At 48.6% G+C, this 19,720-nt stretch overlaps 1 protein-coding gene across 1 annotated transcript; it reads left to right on the top strand.

Annotated features, from left to right (window-relative positions):
• The first annotated feature begins 300 nt into the window (after positions 1–300).
• Positions 301–11,126, top strand: LOC102942400 (T-box-containing protein TBX6L). Its single transcript, XM_007063744.3, has 8 exons — positions 301–512; positions 1,890–1,992; positions 3,169–3,333; positions 4,005–4,151; positions 4,811–4,881; positions 6,007–6,098; positions 8,660–8,855; positions 9,291–11,126. The coding sequence occupies exons 1-8, from the start codon at positions 301–303 to the stop codon at positions 9,715–9,717; spliced, it is 1,413 nt and encodes a 470-aa protein (XP_007063806.3). The 3' UTR covers positions 9,718–11,126.
• Positions 11,127–19,720: the final 8,594 nt, after the last annotated feature.

Raw genomic sequence — 19,720 nt, 5'->3', positions numbered from 1 at the left:
CCCATTGTGACCACACACCACACAGAGACTCCACCGTTGTTAGTGGGAATAAACCGGGCATCTACAGCACTAAAAAAGTAGGTTTCTACTATCGGAACTAAAGGAAAGCTCCATAAGCTGTGATATAGAAGTGGTTGAATAGTTCTGGGAGGCCAGTCACTAGGTGGAGTGGTGACGACGTACACTGGACCAGTCTACTACATCAGCATGTGAAACTCTGCAACTGGACATTTTCAGGCACTGACACTGAGAGGAACTGGTATTGATGCTGATTCCCAAAGCTGTGTCTCCTGAAGCATTATGGTGCTATTTCATGTTGACTTTCCTCCTTACTGTCTGAGGTATCCTCTTTACTCTCTCCTGGTAGATGTGAAAGCTCAGTGTGATGCACTTCCTTCCTCCAGCCTGGAGTCTTACCCTCAGAGCTCCATTGTGGTTACCCTAGAAGACATGGACCTCTGGGTGCAGTTTCATCAAGTAGGAACTGAGATGATCATCACCAAGTCTGGCAGGTAAGGAAGGCCAGAAAGCAGCATATGCCCTCTCTCTGCAAACTGCATTCCAGAGCTTTCCTACGATGTCACTTTTGGAAAGGCCACTCTTCGGTTGCTTTTTAAGCCGATTATATTGTTACCCTTCTCCTTCCCTTTCCCAGTTCCTTGCAGAACAAGTGCAGCATCAGGGTTTACTGAAGGCTCATAAACTCTAAATTAGGAATATCACCCAGGTCACTGAGCATCTGGTGCCAGTGGTTAATTTTTTAATGAAAGAGGTGCTGGGGCTCAAGCAATTTTTTATTTTTATAACTGATGCGTCAAGCCCAGAGATGCCAGGGGTATGAACTGCCAAGCCTAGAGGTGCCAGGGCTCAGCGCTGGCACAATTTAAGCACGGCCTGGTGCCCTGAAAAACCCCTTTCGGTAGCTCCTGTATGTAGCAGTTTCAGTGTCCCCTCCCCGTTGCTGTGAAGCTGGCACACAAGGATTGCGTATGAGATCCCACTTGCCTCATGAGCACATATTGATGCTGCATTGCAGGCAAATCATTTGAATATAATAGACAAAAAGCTGATCTGGGGCTCGTTGATAGACTAAAGATTTGGGATATTCTTGATGGCCAGCTTGGGGACTTGGCACTCAAGATGGACACTGCAAAGGAAGATGAGAGCTGAATGTATGGCATTCGTTCTGTGTCTGTGAACAAGAACAAGGCAAGGAAAAGACAGGATCTGGGGCCCAGGCTGCTCTTAAATTGAAATCCTGCATGCCCTGGAGTGCATGATACATTCTGGAGCTTACAGCTAGAGTATGTGGAATTTTAATTCATTGTGCAAGAAGAAGCCAGCAGAGAGGGTGCCAGAGCCTCTGAGACCTGACACAGGATCTTCAGTGGGTAGGGAGAGCTGGGAGACAAGTCCTTACAGCCTAGGGGCTAAAGACTCTTTCAGGGTCACAAAGAGGAATGGAGGTGGTGGGGACTTGCTAGGAGAGAGCTAGATAGATTTTCAAATGGGTGCCACCTACACAGAACTGTTTCTAAGCTGTTTTCCATCTCTGCTACAGTTGCACCAGGACTAGAAACAGTGTAAGCCTGAAACCTGGGCTACACTAACTTGTTCTTAAATTTCCCACTGCTGCATTATGGGGGTTATAACAGTAGGAGCACTAGAATAGACAGGCCGCCTGCAACTGCTGGCCTTTTAACCACTGTGTCATCTAGACCTGCTCGGAGCTGGATTAGACAATAGGCTGGTAAAAATGCTCACAGCTCCACTAGTGCTGTTCTCACCAGCAGTTTACCTGACAGAGAGCAACCAAGACCTAATACCTGACTGGGCCATTAAAGGAAACCCAAATAGTTTTTATAATGTCGAATTTATTTTTTCTTCAGACGAATGTTTCCGCAGTGCAAAGTCAAAGTCACTGGCTTGATCCCTTATGCTAAGTACCTCATGCTGGTGGATTTTGTGCCGATGGACAACTTCAGGTACAAGGTAAATACTTTTAAAAAGTTATTCTGTCTGCTCTTTCTGCTTAGTGAAATCAACCCCTCTGCAGTGTAAAGCCTAGGCACCACTGAAGCCATCATACATCTTAAATGGGGCTTGTGTCCTGGCCCCCTGCACAGGACAAATCCATCTGTATGCTCCAAGCACTAGTTGCTCACCAGCCCGGGTTAGGAATAAATGCCCCACAGAGCACTGCACATTAGATGATCTCTGGAGGATTTATGCTTCTTTTTGAATCAGCCACCATTTGCCAGCACTGCAGATAGATTCAGCTAGCTGCTAGAAAAATAACCTTTTTTTAAAATTTGTAAACTCTGCAAATTTCATTTTGAATCACAGACACAATAACCGTGCAGCTGTTAGTTACTTAATTTTTGCAAAGTGCTTTGAAGGTAGGGGAGAGAGAGAGCAACTGGGGCCTGAACTTGGACAGTGACATGGGAGCATTATATAGTGCCTCTGTGACAGCAGTCAGTCATGCTCCAGTGTCAGAGATCTCCACAGCAGTGGTCCCCAAACTGTGGGGTGCACCCCCATAGGAGGCACATTCAGCAACATTCAGCAGGGTACACGGCGAGGCCCATGCCCAACCCCCATGGGGGGCAGGGAGGGAGTGCCACCAAGCCCCACTCTGCTCCAGCCCAGCTCCGGCCCCAGCCACGGCTCTGATCAGGCCCCACCTGCAGCTGCAGCTCCGCTCCGCCCCCAACCTAGCTTAGCCCTCATTCCTTCTCTGCCCCTAGGCCAGCTCTTCCCTCGTCCCCAGTTCATAGAATCATAGAATATCCGGGTTGGAAGGGACCTCAGGAGGTCATCTAGTCCAACCCTCTGCTCAAAGCAGGACCAATCCCCAATTTTTGCCCCAGATCCCTAAATGGCCCCCTCAAGGATTGAACTCACAACCCTGGGTTTTGCAGGCCAACGCTCAAACCACTGAGCTATCCCACCCACCCCCAGCTCTGCCTTCAGCCCAAGTTCCTCTGCTGAGGAAGCCTTGGCTGTGCAATAATGGAGGCGGGATGCGGACAGACTCCATTACTGGTGAGGGGGGGCATGACAGGAAAAGTTTGGGCACCGCTGCTCCACAGCCTGAAGCATTGAAGCAAAGGCGCTGGAGTCACGGTTGCTTTGATACGGGATTTCCTGCTTTGCCTTCCCCAGTGGAATAAGGATCAGTGGGAAGTTGCTGGAAAAGCAGAGCCACAGCTCCCCTGTCGTACATACATCCATCCAGACTCTCCAGCTCCCGGCAGCCACTGGATGAAAGAACCTGTCTCCTTCCAAAAGCTGAAGCTCACCAACAATACCCTGGATCAACACGGACACGTAAGATGGGAGCTGGGTTTGTCTCTGCTCCCTGGAACTTGTTATCTCGGAATTTGCGGGAAGGGGGATTCGGTTCCAAATAGAATGTCGGTGTCATGAGAGATTACATGATTTGGAAACTTGTGTGAAAACTCCCTTTGCACACATGGGAAATGTGCAGTATGACATCTCTGTGGGAGGGTTTGTGCTGCAGGGCCAGGGTATCTGTAGGCAGTACAGACTCTTCAGCCTATTGACTGTAGCCCCATAGGTTTGGTGGCTCTTGATGATTCAAAGCATTGACTCAGGATATGGTAGCAGGTCAAGTGGAGGAAGGCTAAAACTTCTTTCCTTCCACACTCTGTTACCCCCACTGCAAGGCCACGAGGTTTATTGCCCTAGCCGTGCAACTAGAAGATGGAGGCACCCTACTCAGAATGTGCAATATTCCCCCTTTCACCAGCTTCCAGAGATGGGCTCGGTTTATGATGCCACATGCCGGAATATCCGAGGAGACCCCAGTTCCTGGGTTCCCTCAGAAAACACCCATGACTAAAGACCGATGGAGCTTGAATGATCACAGAGAAGACTTGGTCACAGTTGAGGGGTGGTTGGCAACTACAGAATATGGTAATAGCGAGCCTACTGAGCCAAGCTGCAAATGGAATTCTTCCTCTCTCCCTCTCCACCAGATCATCCTTCACTCCATGCACCGCTACAAGCCTCGCTTCCACATCGTTCAGGCAGACGACCTGTTCAGTGCCCGCTGGAGCATCTTCCAGATGTTCAGCTTCCCTGAGACTGTCTTCACCTCTGTCACTGCCTACCAAAATGAGCAGGTAGAGTGTAGGAGACCAGCCTTCCGCTCCCTCGGAAATACCCTGTCCCTAACACCAGAACCTGCTCCCAAGGGAAAAGATCCTCCATTGCCCTTTGTGGCCCACAAGTACCCCTGTCACCCCTTGTCACCTGTGCACCTCCTGTAGAGAAATCTCTATCAGCTGGAGATGGAGGGACATTTCTCCAGCAATTTGAGTACAGTATTGCATGGATCTCTAGCGCTGGTGTTTTAGTACTTTGCAGATTCTGAATTTATTGTACCTGACGACTTAAAGTGGGGCCTTTATTGCTGCTTAAATTGAATTTGAAATTGAAATTAAATTTTAAATTAATGTGGAGAGAAAAGATAAACCAGTGGGTAGGCACTCATCTGGCACCTGGGAGACCCAGATTCAGTTGCCTGCTCTGCCACAGACCTCCTGTGTGAACTTGCCCAAGTCACTTATTCTCTCCGCACCTGAGTTCCCCTTCTGTAAAGCGGGTTGTTGTGAGGATAAATACAGGAAAGCTGCGAGGCACTCAGATGGAGACCACAGGATAGATATTTATCCATAGAACAGCTGTTAGTGCCAGGGATCTTGCTTCAGAGTGGTACAAAACAAACATGGCACCATGGGCAGCTGCGCATTCTAATACTGGATCTCATGTCTACTTGTAGATCACAAAACTCAAGATTGACAACAACCCATTTGCTAAGGGATTCCGGGAACATGGGAAGAACACTCGAAGGTAGACACTCTCCTGACCGAATAGAGCAGTGTGTCTCAAACTTTTGTACTGCTGACCCCTTTCACAGAAGCAAGCCTCTAAGTGAGACCCACCCCCTTATAAATTAAAAACATTTTTTAAAAATATTTAACACTATTATAAATGGTGGAGGTGAAGCAGGGTTTGGGGTGGAGGCTGACAGCTTGCGACCCCCCATGTAATAACCCCACAACCCCCAGTTTGAGAACACTTGAAATGGAGGATCAGCTGTAGATCACTGCCCCTGTTTGGTGTCAGCTTAACTCTAAGATATAGGTTCCTCCCATCCTCCTCTTTCCCCCCAGTTACTGTGAAGAGAAAGTTGGATGCCACCTCCAGGGAGGACTTCTGTCAGGCCTGAGGGCAGTGCTTGAGATAACAGGAAAACTTAAGAGCAAATGAAAGCAGATAGAAGAAAGGAGTGAAACTATGGATGTTTAGAATCAAAACTTTTCATGAAAATATTTACAGTTTTTTTTTCATGCCTGGAAAATGCCTTGAGTTTTGGAGAAATGGTCAAAACTGATTTTCATCCAAAGAATATTGTGAAAATTTCAAGATTGTTTTTCACTGACTAGGACCATTTTTGAGTTAAATTGGATCCACGTTCCCTCAGAAATGGTCCCACTTTCAAACAAAAGCCCCACAACATTTTATGGTATGTATGTGTGATGTTGGACCGTTTTCACAAAATCACTGTTCAAACCTCCAGCGCTGAGGTTTTCCGGTGTCACGGAGCATTTTGTAAAACTCATAATCCATTCACTGATTAGTCCTAGTGCCTGAATCCTGGTGGGGTAATTCAGTCTTTCTCCCTGATCCCTATTCTCTAGTGGCAGCCAGCACGACTAATTGCACCTCATTGGACACATACATTCCCAAGAAGTCAACACCACTGTTGTGTTGGTGCACTGCCAGCCAACGTGCAGCTTCAAAAACATGGGAGACATCAACCACTACCCTCTCTTTCTGCAGATGTTGACGGGTACTTGGCCTTTCTGCTTCCCCCAGCATAATAGGGTTTTGTGTCTGCTCCAGAGTCCCCAGCACAGGGACCTGGGTAGGAAGGTTGCATATGAACTGCCTCCAGACATTGTTCTTTTCCAGGGAAGGGCGAACCAAAGGCCAGAAACTTAGTCCAGCCAAAGGCCAGAAGAGGAAGCAGCCAGAAGAAACAGAATCTGGTGCTGAGGAATCTGGTAATATTGGCAACAACAAGCCTGGGGAGGCGCTCACCAACAGGGACCATGCCAAGGGGAGGAAAAGAGGCATTAACACAGCTCTGCTAAAGCTTCTTTCTGCACAGGGCCATGTTCACCAGCAGGCCTGTAAATCCTGGGCCTCAAGGGCAGGGATTTTAGAGGACACTGCAGGTCTTTTTGAGTAGAAAAGAAACGGAATGTTAACTCTCACACCTTAATTCATGAGCAAAGGGTCAGGAATATGTGGTAGTTGGGGGTATAGCCTGAAGGAGTAAGGGTCAAGTACATGGTGGCAGCTGGGATGTGGGGTCCTGGGCATCAAGGGAGAACAGGCAGAGCAGCATGGGAGAGGTAGGTGAGGAATGAGGCAGATGGATGGGTGGTGGAGGCAGGAGCAACAAAGGGGACCTCAGAAAAGCTACTGTCCAATCTCTGGACGGTAGAGGTTGCAGCATTGCCAGCGGGTGTAAGGAGGAACTGCAGCTATGTGCTGGCCAGGCACAGTGGAAGGGCAGCACGCTGACTGGTGACAGGGATGGAGAGCCAACTACATTGGCTTTTTGATCTAAGCAATTTCTGACATGCCACTACAGGGTTCAGACTCAGGATAGGGACATAAAATTGTAATCTGTTGGGCTGATCTGGCTCTTCATTAACTGCCACAAAATGGGGCAGGGGTGTGAAGCAGGAAGACCGGACCCCCATTCGAAGGAGGAATCTTTGTACTCATGAGGGAAAGAACTGGAGCATCTAGCATACAGCACAGGGAGTTCCTGTTAGGATTTGTATGCTGCTGTTTATAGGTTGCTTTCCAGAGAGAAATATGTAAGAAAACATTTGTAATACACAATAACTACCTTCTTCCACTCCAGTCAGTTGCAGAAGAGTCTCCCATGGGATGTGGAGAAAGCCCCAATGCTGGAAACCTTTACAATTAGACTGGACAATGGACTAGAAAATGTCCTGTAGGGAACAACCTGGCATTGGCAGGAGATGGACAGTGTCACAGGGTGACACTGGCCTTGCAAGAGGCCAGTGCACCTGTGACTGGTCAGCTGACTCCCAGTTGGGCTTAAAAGAGGGCAGCTGGGTCCTGAAGTGAGGAGATTGGCGGTTGAGAGCTGTCCGAGACCTGGAGAGCACAGTCAGACACAGGAGGGACGGGTGAGAGCTGCCTGAGGCTCAGACAGAGACAGGGAGCACTGGCAAGAGTTGCTTGGGACAGAGCTAGAGGAGCCCTGTGGGAGAGAGCTGAGTTGTGAGGAGAACTGGAGCAGAACTGCTGGGAACCCCTGACGAGCGGAAGGCTTGGACAGTGACCCTTACACAAAAGGGGAAGCTCCAGCTTGGTCAGGGGAGGCCAAATCCGGGACGTGCCCTAAGGAAGGGACGTGCCCTGAGCAAGCATAGGACTCATAGGCAAGGAGGCTTGGGGAGTGGGAATGCTGCAGGGATCCCTTGATATGAGGACACCCATAACAAGGGGCTGGTCCTGGAGAGACCTTTTCTAAACAGGAGAAGGAGAGTGGAACGCTGTGAGGAGCTCGCTCGCAGGAGACCTGACTTGGGGGCTGTGATAGATGCAGGCGTCTGGTTGCTCTCAGGCGGATGACCTGGAGAGCGGTGCCCTGTAGCAGGGGCAAAGAAACTGGGCACACAATGCTGCTGTTGACTCTGGGTGAGGGACCTGGAGATGTGTTTCCTGAAGAGAGGAATGGGAAAATGGTTCCACCTTTATATCTTTACTGTGGGTTTGCTGAGAACGGTCTTACTGCAAGGTTTGGGGGGAACTAGTGCACTGGTGTACAGGAATAAATTATGCACAGAAGCAGGCTTTGAACTGGGCTCTGAGGGTCTGTGTTCTTTTCATGGGCAAACAGAAGGAGAAACTGAGGCAGTTGTGCGTGTTGTGCTGCAGCCAGCCTCAGGGGGGCTTCCGGAGCAAGGGTCTTCCTATGACAGACACATTGCCTTAAAACAGGGATGCTCGAAATGTTCATAGTGTGGCCCATATTGTAGAGATTGTCTGGTAAACCCCTCCCCTCCCACTTATGATTGCACAAGCCGCTTCCCTTCCCACTGATGATCTAATAACACTGCTATGGCAGCTACAGCTGTGGAAAGAGGAATATTAGGGAAATATAGTGTGTCTTTGTAGCTGCCTTTTAGTGCAGTTTAGAGAGGCGGAGGAGTCAGCCAGCCAGCACCATGTGACCAGCAACAGCTTGGGAGGCTCTAACCCCTTATGGGTCTTTTCAATCTCTGATTTCCAGCTGAATCCCTAGTCTGCCTGTAACGGTCTCCAGAATCTCACACTGAGAATGAGAGAGAGATTAGAAAAACACTCGCCCTTTGTTTCTGATTAATGGAACATAGGAAGATTCCTCCTAATTATTAGACATTTTAGACTATTTACAAACGCCTTAACCCGCCGACCTCCCGTTCTGTCTGGGGGACCTCCACCTGCATCTAACTGCAAACCCACCATTACTGAGCTCTGGTTTCTCTCTTCCCCCTCTCTCCTTTTTTCTCTTTTTCTTTCCCCTGTTGTGAGTCAGATTTTGTGAAGGATGAGAACGTGGAGGTGAAGGAAGAGAGTAATTCCATTCCTGTCAGCAGCGGGTATCCCTTCTGGGTCTCAGAGCAGAATGGCAGCCACTCAATCCCTGCAGCATCACCAGCACCAGCAGACCAAAGAGAGGCAACTGCCAGAGAGCAGCAAGTGCCAACACCTTCCTCCTACCAGACATACAGGTGAATCTCACCCCCCAGCTGTTCATGTGTAGTGGGCAGGGTCTGGGTCCGGGTCCGGGTCCTCCCCATACTTACTGGAACGGACTGGCTTGTCCCTTTTGCAGCCTGACTCCTTATGGGATATTTATCCATGAGAGAGACCCAGTGCTTCCTGATAGAGAGAGGTAGGGGCAGAGTGACAGGAAGAGGGCACAGGGATGGAGGTAGGTAGATAAGCAGGAGGGCAAATACAGAAACAGATAAGTTTAATAAGTGCACTTGTTTCAGAAGGATAGCTAATGTTTAAAACTTAATGGGGAGGCAGCTGCCCCATGTTGTTGGCTTCCCCCACTTCCCTGGATCAAGCTTTGAACCACAAATAGTGTTGGTTAATTCAAGAATGTTATGCCGGGGTAGGTTTGACTCATTCCTCTTCTCTCTACCTTCTGGGCTCAGGTTCCACGACAATGGGGATACACAGCAGGCTCCCGCTCGTGACATCCTCGCTTTAAATGAATTCCGGGCCAGATCCCATCGAGTGGATATAGCTACGGTGCCCGAGCAAGATGCCAAACAGCTGTCAGAAGGTTTCACCAACCTGCCTACACTCCCCCCTCCACTACCCACTCCACAGGACTATACTGGGATGGTCAACATGGCGGTAGACTCTGCTGGGAAACCAGGGGCCCGAGGTCCAATGTACAATCCATATGGCACTGAGCAAGGCCTAGGCCAATGGATGGTACCTTCCCACAGCCAGTACAGGGCAATGAGCTATTCTCCCTTCTCCACAGATTATAATACTCAAGGGGCTTCGGGGCATGCCCATGGGAGCATGGCAGACTGGAGCCAGTACCCGTTGTTCCCCTATGCCTGCTGGTGAAGGGGAGGATTCTTCCCAATGAAAGAACTCAAAGAACATTGTAAGGAAAACCGCTTTAAAATTTGCTCTGGGATTGTCACCTTGTGGCCCTGCCTACAGTAGGCAAAGAGGTGTTGCAACAAATCGTAGGCTGGGACACGTTTAATCTCGCAGCATCCGTACAACAACTTGTGCCCCCACTCAACAGCCATCCCAGACGTTTTTCAAGCGCTGGTTGTACTGGTTGGTTGCAACTCCTGCATTAGTTCGGGTCTGTCTGAATCAATGTATTCTACAATGCTGTCTCCAAAGTGTGGATGGGAAGTCACAAGCATTGCAGCTGCACTGGTTCAGCCAGCTTCCTAACTCTATCCTACAATGCATTTGTATCTTGCGTTTGGAAATTACCCAAAAGCCCCTGCTCCCAGAAGAATGCTAGCCAGGGGACAGGGGACATATGCCTAAGGTGTCACAGAATGTACCACAGGTGGACTCACCAAAACAGTTCAGCCATAAGCATAGTGGCTGTGTGGATGCAGACATCATTGCAAGGACATGCCAGACAACCAACCTGTCAATGTCCCTGCAGTGGTTTCTTCACTTAGTGTGGACAACCCCATTAACTAACCGTAGAAAGGACAGCCACAGTTATGGCCCTTTCCCTAACGCTACGTAATGGAGAAGATGCAGCAATGCGTGTGCTCCTGAAGCAGAGCTGGAAGGGTCACACAGGCAGATCCGAGTTCATTGCACACAAGAGAACAACTGCAAGTGTCTGTGTTTGTCTCCATGTGTCGTTACACCAGCTCCCTTAGCCTTACTCAGTTTGCACCTGTTAACCTAATGTTTTCTCGTTGTCCTTTTTGTTGCTATTTTCAGTTAAGCTGTTGGCGTTTGGGAGGTGCCGTGGGAATTCTTGGAAGGGTCTGATATTGACCGAAACAGGGCCATGTATGCCAGAGCTCACTCTGTTATGCTGACCTCCCTCTTGAGAGAAGGTGTTTTTCACTGTAAATCTCAAATGTCCCCCACCTTTGCTTCTCCCACAGCTCCAGAGAAGTGGCCCGTTCACTTGTAGTTACTGTCCTACTCCCAGTAATATGTGAAATGGTCCCGATGAGGCACAAGCTTTAACCACGCTGGCTCTTCTCATTGGACCTTTGCTTTTAGAAAAAATGTTCCAAATATAAGTTGCCTCATGCGTTTATTGTTCTGAACAGTCAGTGCCCGGCTACGGTTTCCACACTCTCCAACTATGCCATTGTGCTGCTGCTGTTTTGGAACCCCCTCTAGGAATGTACTCAGTGCAGTCGGGCAGGAGAGCAGCTGCCCTCCCTTACCTATGTGATCCCTTCCTCTGGAAGAGCTATTCCATTACATTAGCCGCTGTAAATGGCTCGTCGCTTTGGAATTAAGGTCCTTGCATTTTACTCTGGTTTTTATTTTCTTATTTCGTTGAGTGGAGCAGCATCCCAGTGGGCCCCAGTGCAGAACCACAACTGGATAGGAGTCCCATTTGGAAGGGGCTCTCTCTTTTTCCTGTGGTGATAAACATGATCCTAGACTGACTGACATTATTTAAGACAATGTTTTCTTGTAACACTTTAAATAAACTACAGTTTGGTATGTATCGGTCAGTGGGGAGTTGGGGTGTGTCATTTGGAATGGGTACTGGATTTCACAAAGTTGAGTGGGTTAAGTGTGGGGTGTGTGTGAGAGAGAGAGAGAGAGAGAGAGATGGAGCGGGGTGTTACTTGTGAGCAGGTGTGTCTGAGTCTGTGTCAGGGGTTTGTATGTTTCCTTTAAGGTGTGGATGTGTTGGTGTGTGTGGTGTAAGTGTGTCATTGTCAGTGTGTGGGGGAGTCAGCATTGTGTGTCTGTAGTGTGGGGGTGTCAGGTTGTGTTTATTGCATATTATTAAAATTACTTTGAAAAAGTAACTATTGCAAATTACTGATAACTTAATCCATTAAACCCTCAGTGGCCAGGACTAATGACTTTCTCATATAATTAGTGCATTGCTGATTACTTTTGCATTGTGAGTGTGAGTTGCACAGAGAGATTGAGTGCCTCCTCTAAGCTCCACGGAGTGGATATGAGATAAGCAGCAACAGAAACGAGGGCTTAACTTTGCTGCAGCCACATACATACTGCTCCTTTAGATCCTTCTCAGCCCCAAATAGGAATTGGTATAGCACACATGCTAGGGCAAGTGGATCACTAAAAATGGGGCATGGTCTGGACCAAATAAGTGCCTTGGTTTTATTTTTATCCTCCAAACTTCCCTATTTCACACCGTCCTAGCACCAGCTTAGATGAAGGCCAGGTGAGGTACAAAAGACCATCCTGCTTGGGTTGGAATAACTGATGTGAAGTAACCTCTAGCAATTAATTTGCCACCATCTTTTGAGACTTCAGACTTCTTGGGTGATCAAAATTGCTGCAGGTTACTGTTAGTTCCTTTGAATACCACAAGGAACGCAACAGAATTTAAATGGTAGACGATTCCCCTATTGCTCTCTCTCCCAGGAGACATTGGTCATATCGCTACCATGCTGACCATTAAAACCGGATGACAAGATGACCGTCTACATGCCTTTGCTGTCACAGACTGCTAACTTCACCTCTTTGTCTCAGTCCCCCCTTCTGTGAAATGGGGATGATGTTTTCCTGCATCATAGGGGTGGTGTTAGAACTACTTTAATGCCTGAAAAGTGCTTTGAAGAGAAAGCTATGAAGGTGAGTCAGAGTCAGAACACTTCACAACGAGAACTGGGTAGCCCTGTTGCAAAGGAAAGGATTCCTGCGGATCTTTAGAAATAGGGACATGGCAGTGGTTCATCAAGTTGTCAAAAATAGTTCTGTGAGGGCTGGTGCCTGTGAATGGCCTGCTGGTACAGTTGGTTGGTCAGACTTGGCTAACAGAACCTCCAGCCTTGGGAATATAGAACAAGGAAATCCAGCTTCATGCAGAGGGAGAGCCCTTTGTTCCTCAGTTGTCTGCTATGTAACAGGTCTACACAGTTCTTCTCAGTGAATCATTCTGGCCTAACTCAGAGCATTACATCCATTTTCCTTTCTTGCTGCTCTCTGTAGTTAGAGACTGGACAGCTTTGTTGTAATTTTATTGAGCATTAGTCTCTTACCCCCAGATGCATACTTGACTCCATTCTCTGACCTCTCCAGTTTTCAGTTTTCCGGCTTGCTTCTGTTTGGCTTTGGCATTTTGCAAATCTGTTTGACCTCATCTGAACTGTTGCTGCTCCCCTGTGCATGTAAACATGTTGTAAAGGCCCCCTGAAAGCCTTAATAAAAAGGAAATGAGACACATGGAGAGCACCTCATTACTAGCAGCAAAGTAAAATCTTGAGTGTGGTTGCTGTGTGTCCTATTTCAAACACATAATTGGTTCCAGTTTAGTGGTGTTACCTGGTGATGAACATTGTGACACATGTTCTTGAATAAAGCTTTTCTGCATTTTCCCTCTCATGTCCACAATCACCTGGTCATCCACTTGCCTACCTGGTTATCACTTAGAATCTCTTGCACTTATTCCTTAAAGGATGCTCTTTCTTTCCTTTAAGTTTTCTGTTTGTTTGCTATAAGACGCTGGTGTGGGATGAGGGTTCATTGGGAACAGGGTTTGTGTTCATTTCAAGGTGAAAATAAACCCATGTTTATTTTGGTTTACCAGGCTGGTTTTTGAACTCTTGGGCCCTGGCTAACGCTGCTCAGTGCAGATAGCGTGTTAGTAAAAACACCTTCTCCCTGGCTGCAGTGCAGCTTATAATGTTCCCCGGCCCTTCACCAGTGGGCACTCAGAGAGCCTGCTGTTCTCTGTGCCCATGCAGCCTGAGGCTCTGTCTACAGGTGGAGCTAGGCTGTGATTCCTAGCTGGGGGTAGACTCTACACCTGCTAAAAATAGTAATGTAGCTGCATTAGTGTGGGCAACAGCTCTGGCTTGTTGCCTAAGTACATGCCCCCAGGGCGTGGGGGCAAGGGGATGTACTAAGGGTGGCTAGCCCCTCCCACTGCTGCCCATGCTGCTGTGGCCACAACCGGCTACCCTGGGCTAGCTCATGGAGAGCTGGCTGGGAATCCCCCACCCCAGCTCCACGTGCAGACAGAGCCTAAAAGACCCATGTGGGGACGCAGCTTCTGAGGCCGCTTTCAGAGGGCCCCTGCACTGGGAAGGGAAATAATCCTCCAGCCACCCCTCAGCCCGTAGAAAGACAAGCCTGAGTGGCCACCCCCAAACGCGGGGCTACTTGGTTTCGCTGTGTTTGGAGCAGCCCTAATTACAAACCGGGACGCCGGGTGCGTTTAATGAAACACCTTCTCTGAGCTCCCTGCGCGGGAGGGGAGAGACTCCAACCAGCCACTACAAACCGAGCGCGAGGCCTCACATCATCAGAACAAACCCTCAGCGGCCCCAGGGCGTGAGACTTTCTAGCAGCTTCTGCCAGTTTTGGCTTCAGGTGGCGAGCTCGGGTCTCGAGCCGGGCGCCCGGCCAAGGGCTGCGAGCTCAGCCGCTCCCCGCTCTGAGGAAGGCAGGAGCGGCGGCAGGAAGGGACCAGGGAGGGGAGGAAGCCCGCGGGTGAGTTCTTGGGGCTGCCTTTCCTTCGGCAAGCCGGGAGGGCTGCGAGGGGCGAGCTCCCTGCCTGGGGCTCCCGCGGGCCCTGGCCGTGCGCTGCGGACAGCGAGGTGCCCGCCCACGGCGGGGAGCACCCCCGAGCGCTGCAAGCTGCCCGTCTTCAAGCAGAAAAAAACCCTCCTCCAAGAATAACTTTCAGTGACACATGGTGGCTCTTCACCCTGAATGGTTTTTTTTTTTTTACTGCGCAGCTTAAGAGCCACTTAACTAACAAGTATCGGGGCTGGGATCCCAGGAGGACCCGCTTAACAGCTGATAAGCAGCATTCAGGCTGATGGTAACAAATGGCAGGCTTTGCGGGTTAATGCCCCCTGGACGGTTGTAAAGACATAAAGCCATCTTCCAAATCACCCCAGCCTTCCTCCTGCGCCGGCCCAGCCCTGCAAGACCTGAGCTCGTTTTTAAACTCGCCTAAGCTCCCATGCCCATCCGAGCCACTGCGCCCCCAAACCATTGCTCACTGGGGGCCAGCAGCCGCTGAGGCCTTAAAGTTCCATCCAAGGGGCAGCCTGCTGCTGTCACCGCTGAGACCCGTCCCTTGGCTACCTAAGCTTTAAGGAAATGCGATAACTCACACCGGCGTTAACGGTCTCTGCTGTTCGGGGTGAGCAATCACTCTGGATGGAGCTGAAGACGTTCGTCATTTGTAAAATGTATTTGTCCCTGTAACTTTATGGTGTGTTTCTCGTTCAGGTCACGGTATGGTGGTGTGAAAAGAAAAGGAGGACTTGTGGCTCCTTAGAGCATAAGCTTTTGTGAGCCACAGCTCACTTCATCGGGTGCTTATGCTCTAATAAATTGGTTAGTCTCTAAGGTGCCACAAGTCCTCCTGTTCTTTTTACGGATACAGACTAACACGGCTGCTACTCTGAAACCTGTACTTATGCAAGGAATGGTTGTGGTAGCTGTGTGTTATGGCACAAAGAGGTGCTGTGGTGTAGGCGGTAAAGCTGCCTCTTGCTTTTCCATAGTGAACTGTCTTTTCTTTTAATTTGCAGGAGTATTAATAAAGTGTGCCTGACCAGACCGTGCCCTCCTTGGTGAGTGTAACAGATGTATTTAATTTCCATTTTCTCCAGGTTTGTGGGGGGACATTGAGACTTTGATGACTTCCCTGCACTCTTTACCAAAACCTGAGGGAGGCAGGGAGAGTTTGTGTGCCCGTAAGGGGAATTGGAAGATGCGGCTGGAGGACTGGTGCAGGCACCTCACCTAGGCGCCTTTGCCCTAAGTTAACCATAGAACCACACACCCCAAAACCTGAGTGGCAGCAGTATCTCCTCACCTTAAAAACAGAAAAAACCATCTGACCAAAGATGAAGTCGAAGTCTGAACAAGGTGTTCAGCCCATGGGCACCAGCCCTTCTCAAGGGCCTCAGCAGCGGGGCCTTGTTGCATACTAGGGAAGGTGACCAATCTGGGTGGCTTGGGGCTTTGTGCACTATCCCATGCTGATGCTGGGTTTTTAATAGTTTGTAATAAGCCTCTGGGAAAACGACCCATCTGTGGTGGGAGAGTGTAGGCACAGCCCAAGAGTCACGCCTGGTTTGCATTATGCTACTGGGCATTGATCTAGTCCTGGATGTGATGCTTTCCGTTCTCCTGCCTACCCCCAGGCAGCCTTCCACTTGCATCTGTTCACAGTACCCACACACTCCATGCCTCCTCCCCATCTCTGGCTGTTGGCTTTATGTGTTACTGTAGGCTCCAGAATGTTGGAGCTGAGGTCTTGTAACGCAGCAAAGTTCTAGCTAGAGCAGTTCCAGGATCACCACTCGCTCACCAGAGAGTGGCAGAACAAACTCACCGAGGGTGAAAGAATCTTCCCTAAACAGACCGTGAGCCTTGAATGCCTATTTGGTGAGTGTAAACAGGTCCAGTCATGCAAAGCCACTCCTGCTTCTAATTCTCAAGATTTGTGATGGCTGTTCCAAGGACCTCTGAAGAGTGCTTGGTAGACAGGGACATAGGTAAAAATTGCCCTGTTTTTGTAGCAAGGTCCTGAGGATTTTATTGAAACTGGACCAATGAAACCAAATAAAAACAGGCATTTCAATATAACCATCAGGGATACTGGGATATTTCAAGAGTCTTAGACAAGACCTGCACCTCAAGCCATATGCATAGTGCTACAATCTTCTTCCCTTCTATCTCCCCTTCCCTAGGAGGATTTTGCTTTACAAACAACGAATTAAGCTGCACAACCTCCCACCCCAGTGTGATGAGATAGTATCTACGTTGCCAGGCAGAATAGAAATTCATAGGCAGATAATAATCCCCACTCTGCGGTTGTGGAAACCGAGGCACACAAGGTTAAATGACTTGGCCAAAGTCTACAACAGAGCCAGGGATGGACTGGGATGTCCTGACTCCCAGTCCACTGCTTCAACCCCTAAACAAGACCCCCTTTCATTAGTGACTTTGAGGGGCAAATACGGCTGTTCAGAATCCAGTGGAAATGGCAGTGAGTCTCATGTGAATACAGCTAATTTAGCTGCTGCTGCTGAGATTTCTTAAAGCTGAGAGATAGTGGGGAGGCCTGACAGTCTCTCTTACACTGAGGCCAGCAGATAGCCAGGGACGTACATGCAGTTTAACCGCACACTTCTGAACTCCCCCTTCCTCCTGTCAGCGTGTCTGTTAATAGTCCCCCATCCTACTTCCATCCTGAGGGACTAATCTCCCTGCACTCAAACAAATGCACTTGGTATTTAAAAGGAGACTATCGATTTGTGCGTATCCCTGAAAGCCTCTCAGGACCCCGTTTCCTTTGATGTGCAAAAGCGTCTGTCTCTCTCTCTGCTTTTCTAACAGTCTGCTTCTCCTGGGGAAAATCTGCTCCATTTGCATCTTCCATCCAGCAGGGAAACATCTCAAGAAAAGCCCCCTCCCAACCCCAGCATGCCCAGCGCAGTGCTCTGAATGGTCTCATGGCGAGAAGCGTTTCCTGCCACTAGTGGACAGGGCCTGCCCTTGAGCCAAAATGGCATGTAGCTTCGATCCAGACCCAGGCTTAGAGCCCACTTTGCGGCTCAACGGTATTCAGAGCAGAAGTTTGGGGCAGCCTAGTGAGATGAAATTTGGGCCTGTTTATAATGTCCACATTTATTAGAAGAAAATTTAATCAGGCCCCTGCTTCCTGCTACCATGGTGCTTCCTGGAAGCTTAGCCAAAAGTCCAGCTGTGACTGGCCAGTGCCCTAAAGATAATGTGAGACCTGATCTTCACGCAGTCCTGCCACCCAGGAACTGAAATACCAGAAGGAGACCAGGTCCTGCAGTATTTTGCCTAACAAATGGCTGCTTGAGGGACTGGCTTTAAAAGAGTTGGGGAAATATAGCTAACACGAACATCAGAGCCTATGTATACATACCCCTGGCCTTTCAGTGTCTGGAACCTGCTGACCGTTTGGGGCACCTGCCATAGAACATTGGGTTTCCAGATTCAAATGGGGTCTTAAGTGGGAGGTAGGGACTGTTCAGTGTCAGACTGTAAACCAGCTCGTATCCAGCCTTACCAATCCGTAGCACTTCAGTGGTGGTTAAATCAAATGTTTTATGCTTCAGCACTAAAAGTCGTTCTTCTGCTTCTTAAACCCGCTTCAGTGCTGGGTGGACTCTGGTTCACGGAGTCCAACAACGAGACCCCGGTGGCATTGAGGATGTCACTTTTCAGCCAGATGCCCAGGAGCAAGAGGTGCTCAGAATTGAGACTGAATCTCAGATGCAAATTGGAGTTTACATTAGCCAAGCCGCAGCAGAGCACAGGGGTCACCTCCTTCCATCAAAGAAGACTCTTGAACCTTGGTGAGGTTCCAGCTGTGGCTTGAGCAGGTCACCAAGCAGGAATATCATGTGTCTCCTGTCCTGGGGGTAGTGCAATGCTCTGTGGCAAAGCCTGGCTGAAGTTAGCACAGAACTTCAAAGCCTTGTCTACACTAGGAATTTTACCCCAAAAGTGTTCACCTGAGCAACTGCTGACTGTGCTGAACTGGCAGATTTAGGGTGGGGTTTTGAAAGGGGCTAAGTGAGTTCGGCACCCAAATCCCATTGAATTTCAATGGGAGTTTGGCACTGAACCCCCTTAGGCTATTTTGAAATTAGTTTAATTTACAGGGTGGTAAAAATACCCAGAGGAGAGGCCACCAGAGCCTTGTCTACGCTGTCTCCTACCATTGCTACTATCAGTTCAGCTGCAGAATTGTGTTGTAAAATTCCCTAATGTAGACACAGATTTAAGCGAGGTGAATCCTGGCAGTAAACTGTTAGGAAAGAATCTGAGAGAATTTCAGTACTTTTTCATACATGTACGGGCTTAGAAAAGACAGGTGATTTACACAGCGTACCCCGAAAGTAGCCTTGCTTTTGTTTTTCTACAACATTTGGAAACGCATTCTGCACTTTAGGAAGAGAACAACACTTTGCACTTCTATAGCACGGCTCATCTGGGGACGCAAATAGCTTTGCAAATGCTACCGAAGCCTCAACATCTCAATGTGGCAGGTAAATATTACAATATCCTGTGTTATAAGTGGGGAAACTGATGCTTGGAGAGATTAAAGGTGATGGGCCACGGGGACAAAATTAGATGTGTGCATGTCTTTTGCGGCTTTTTTCTGTATAGAGGCCTGAAAAGCTTTTATTTTATTTTTTTTTTTGTTTTAAAAGGGATTTGTTTCTTCTTTCATTTTACCTGTGAAGTATTAGGAATACACCATCTTTTCTCCCTTGTTTTTGCTAGAGGACTCCTTCTAGTCCCTGTAGGAATGTCTAGCTCTGAATTGTAAGGAGTATTGGTCTTTAACAAGGATATCTTTTCTCCCGTCTGTTTGTCAGGCATTGGAGTTATAGGTGTTAACAAAAGAGAACAGTTTTAACTAAAAATCCCTTCCCCTCTCAGTTGTTCAGGTTTCACTTCCTTGGTACTTGTGATGTTGTAATTTTGCTAGTTCTCCAGTCATTCATAGTCTTCCAGGAAAAATAGGGTAGACCAGACTGGAATATCTAATGTGTAAAAAACCAAGCAGTGAAAAGGAAACCTTTCATTCACAGGCTGCTTTTATTCATTGGAAAGGAGCAGGAAAGGGCACAAACCCAATTTTTCCCTTTTCTTGTCACCTTGACTGCCCAAGGTTCAGCACATTAGTGACAGAGCCAGCAGTGGGCCCTCTGGGTGGGCCTGAGCCTGACTTCTCACTGGCGTAACTTGGGAGCAGTTCAATTGAATCCAGTAGGGTTACAGTGATGTAAGAAGAGAATCAATCCCTTGCGCTCTGTACGGTGTTTTCCAGCAGCCAGGAGTTACCTCCAGCTTCACAAACAAACATACAGGGCTGTCAGTTTGGAGGGAAGTCTCTTTTACAAAGCTG

Source organism: Chelonia mydas, chromosome 15, assembly GCF_015237465.2.
Source record: "Chelonia mydas isolate rCheMyd1 chromosome 15, rCheMyd1.pri.v2, whole genome shotgun sequence".
NCBI classification, from domain to species: Eukaryota; Metazoa; Chordata; order Testudines; family Cheloniidae; genus Chelonia; species Chelonia mydas.
Note: the sequence above shows the minus strand (reverse complement) of the source record. Positions and strands in the feature narration are given on the sequence as shown.